The 3,596-nt window shown below is 45.3% G+C and overlaps 1 protein-coding gene across 2 annotated transcripts in view; it reads left to right on the top strand.

The window, feature by feature from the left end:
* Positions 1-3,596, top strand: part of grm7 (glutamate metabotropic receptor 7) — a 100,218-nt gene that overhangs the window by 40,779 nt on the left and 55,843 nt on the right. For both annotated transcript variants that reach the window (XM_008408244.2, XM_017304852.1), the window contains exon 2: positions 2,087-2,303. In XM_008408244.2, the coding sequence (XP_008406466.1) occupies positions 2,087-2,303 (217 nt within the window). The remainder of the gene's footprint in view (positions 1-2,086; positions 2,304-3,596) is intronic.

The following is a 3,596-nucleotide window of genomic DNA, read 5'->3' as shown; positions in this document are numbered from 1 at the left end:
GTGTGTGTGTGTGTCAGCGTGTCTGTGTGTGTGTGTGTGTCTGTGTGTGTGTGTGTGTGTCAGCGTGTGTGTGTGTGTCAGCGTGTGTGTGTGTTGCAGACAATGAGAGGTTGTAATGAACCAGTAATTGCAGCTCTGTCAGGGTAATTAACTGTTATTAGTTTCTCTGTTTCACATTCAGAGCTCAAGTTCTTCCTTGACGACATCCGTTTGGTTTAGAACTCCGGATCCGGGTCGGAACCGGGATGTTTGTCCGGGTCCGACTCTGTGAACAGACGGTTCTGTAACTGGATCTGGTTCTGCCTCTCATCCTGAGGCAGAAGTTATTACATTTTCAGCAGATTTAAAGGCCACAAAGTCACATGGCAGGACAGGAGGAGCTGCAGACAGAACAGTTCCCTGAACCAGTTCTCTTCCGGTTCCCTGAACCAGTTCTCTTCCAGTTCCCTGAACCAGTTCTGATCCAGTTCTCCTCCAGTTCCCTGAACCAGTTCTCTTCCGGTTCCCTGAACCAGTTCTNGTTCCCTGAACCAGTTCTGATCCAGTTCTCCTCCAGTTCCCTGAACCAGTTCTCTTCCGGTTCCCTGAACCAGTTCTCCTGCAGTTCCCTGAACCAGTTCTCTTCTGGTTTACTGAATCAGTTTATTGTTGATTCACAGGCTTCTAATCTGCTGGATAAAATAAATGTTTTAAAATGTTCAGTAAATTTAATGGTTTATACAACCATTAAATACAATAAATTACACTTTAAAATGATACTGAAATGAAAAATAAAACATATATAATGCAACATTTCTCTCATAAATCTTTCTGAACATTCTGAAGATATAAATATATTTGTTAAAAGTCTAACTAAATGTGAAACTGAAAAAATACAATAAATAATACATTTGAACTTTTAATAAATTGAATTTTTACACAAGGTATAATCTATGTAATTGGATTATATGTTATAGATAATAAATTATAAAAAATATATAATTGAATATATAATTATAATAATGTCAATAATAAAAAAGTTTGAATGAACTTAGTTTTTTGTAGAAACAGTAAAACATCCCATAATATGAAGGTTTTGCTGTGAAGCTGCAGCATGTTTGAGCTGCCAGGTCCCAATAACTCTTCACATTGATCTGACCTTTGACCTTACTGGAATTAGCAGAACTTTCAATCCGTCAGCGCGACTCTGCAGGGATCAGCGGCTAATTAGAGGAAAACCAGTTTCTCCAAACCTTTCCTGAAGGATGCAGTTTGTTTCCGTCCGTCAGGAACTTCCTGGGAACGGGTTGAGTAATCCTCCGACCTTTCACCCCTCTCCTGTAATTACTGCGACCGGCGCCGCGCTCAGCCGGGTCAGACTCATTCTGCAGCAGGCACCGCTTTTCCTTCTTCGTGGTTTTGATTTTCTTCCAGAAACCTGCCAGAAAATTCCCACATTCTGCTTCACAGCAAACACACCGCAGGTTTAATCAGAGCCAAACGACCAGAAGGACCAAAAGAACCAACCAGAACCTGTTGGGTCTGCGGAGGTCCAAACCGAACACAGCAGACTGGGAGCGAGTCGAGAAAATTAAAACTTCAAATCTTAAAAAGCTGAATTAGTGCAGCAGCTGAAAGGATCGACCAGGAGGAAGGTCCAACAGATCAGGTTCTGAGTTACTGGTCCAAAGCTGGGTCCAGTTCAGGTTCCACAAAACCTGAGCTTCTGATTGGTTAAAAACTCACAACCATCTGTTTGTGAGCTAGCATGTTAGCTTTGGTTATATTTACCCAGAATGCCCTGCGCTGTAGTCCACTTCCTGCTTGTGGAGCGGTTTCTGTTGGTTCGCATTCAGACTGAACCAGAGTTCACTTCAACCGAACACAGACCGAGGTTTGGAGGCCCAGAGGTCAGAGGTCAGCTAGTATTCACATCTTACCAACCGGCCCAGAGCTTCTAGGCTGACGGACTGGAGTCGGATTAAAGCAGACGCCTCTTTTGGTTTGAATTTGCTAAATCTGTTGTAGGTTTGGTTTTTCTCGTCAGATAAAGGTCCAGCTGAACATTTTTCCTTCTGACTCGTTCTCCTCCGCTCTCTCCTTCCAGATCCCTCAGATCAGCTACGCATCCACGGCGCCGGAGCTGAGCGACGACCGGCGCTACGACTTCTTCTCGCGCGTCGTTCCCCCGGACAGCTTCCAGGCGCAGGCCATGGTGGACATCGTTAAGGCCGTGGGCTGGAACTACGTCTCCACCGTGGCGTCTGAGGGCAGCTACGGCGAGAAGGGGGTGGAGGCCTTCATGCAGCTCTCCAGAGAGGCAGGTGAGGCGGAGTCCGGGTCCGGTTCTGGAACCAGAGCCTGCTGGTTCATGGTGGCGCTCCATTTCTATTTCCCTCTGCGTCGCTGCAGGCTCGTCCGTTACTGAGGTTTGAAATGCAGCGAGACTGAAGCTGCGTTTCCGTCACAAATATCCACAAAACTTTGTCATAAAAATCACAAATTATGTCCATTAAATAAGAAACTCCATTAAAGTCACACATGAATCAGTTTAAGTCGTTAAAGGGGCTGATATCGACTAAATGATATCAGGTTGTCATTTTATTGCAGTAGCTGTTACCGTGTCAGAAATAGCAAACATGTCTTGAAATTGGGCCTCTGTCTCTTTAAAACCTCCTGCTCTCTCTGAAGCTCCGCCTCCAGGAAGCCATCCAACATGGCTCCTCTGTTAACCCTTTAGCGTTGCCACCAGAGAAGCAGCTCCTCTCAGGAGGGGCTCACCGTTCGTCCAGGATGTTCGATCAGATCTGCGGCGCTTCTCAACCAAAAACGGCCGTTTGTTATTTTCCCGAGCAGCTTGTGGTGAATGTAGGTGTTTTACCGTACGTACAGTTTTACTTTTAAATATTAGTATTTGCATAATTTTTAAAAACATTATCCTCCAACTACTTCCTGTTGTCTTCTTCGTGGTTTTTGTCAGTGGTAACCTCCGGTTGTTGATCATGTGACTCATGTTTCCATTGGACTTTTCCAAAATAAATCTGTTAGGCCAAATAAAAACATCACCTCATCGTGGCGCCAGGATGTTTGATCAGATGCGTGTAATTAACGTGTTTCTGTTCATCAAAATTGTTTATGAAATGTAAAATTTATCTCATCAATGGAAACTCAGATACAGGAAAATGTAGCAAATCGTTTCTGTTCAAACGACAAATAAAAATCAAACATTATCAAGTGAACAGCAGAGATGAAATCTGCTTATGATCCGTTCTGCTGACTTTGAGGATCTTTGGTTTTACAGTTTCTGTTAAACCTGCAGAAGGTTTTCGCTGGTTGTGAACGTGTGGCTCACTGCTTCACTCCTCAGAAACAGGGATTCATGTGATCACATGAGGAGACCCGTTTGGCTTTGTGTCACTCTGGAAATGTTTTCTGACCTTAGTGACCTGAAAGGCTCAGGCCCGGTTCCCCAGGCCCGGTTCCCCAGTACCAGGCCCGGTTCCCCAGTACCAGGCCGGTTCCCCAGTACCAGGCCGGTTCCCCAGTACCAGGCCGGTTCCCCAGTACCAGACCGGTTCCCCAGGCCCGGTTCCCCAGTACCAGGCCCAGTTCCCCAG

The sequence above is a fragment of the Poecilia reticulata genome, linkage group LG5 (assembly GCF_000633615.1).
Source record: "Poecilia reticulata strain Guanapo linkage group LG5, Guppy_female_1.0+MT, whole genome shotgun sequence".
Classification (NCBI taxonomy): domain Eukaryota; kingdom Metazoa; phylum Chordata; class Actinopteri; order Cyprinodontiformes; family Poeciliidae; genus Poecilia; species Poecilia reticulata.
The sequence above is the reverse complement of the archived record's forward strand: the minus strand, read 5'-3'. Positions and strand labels throughout refer to the sequence as shown.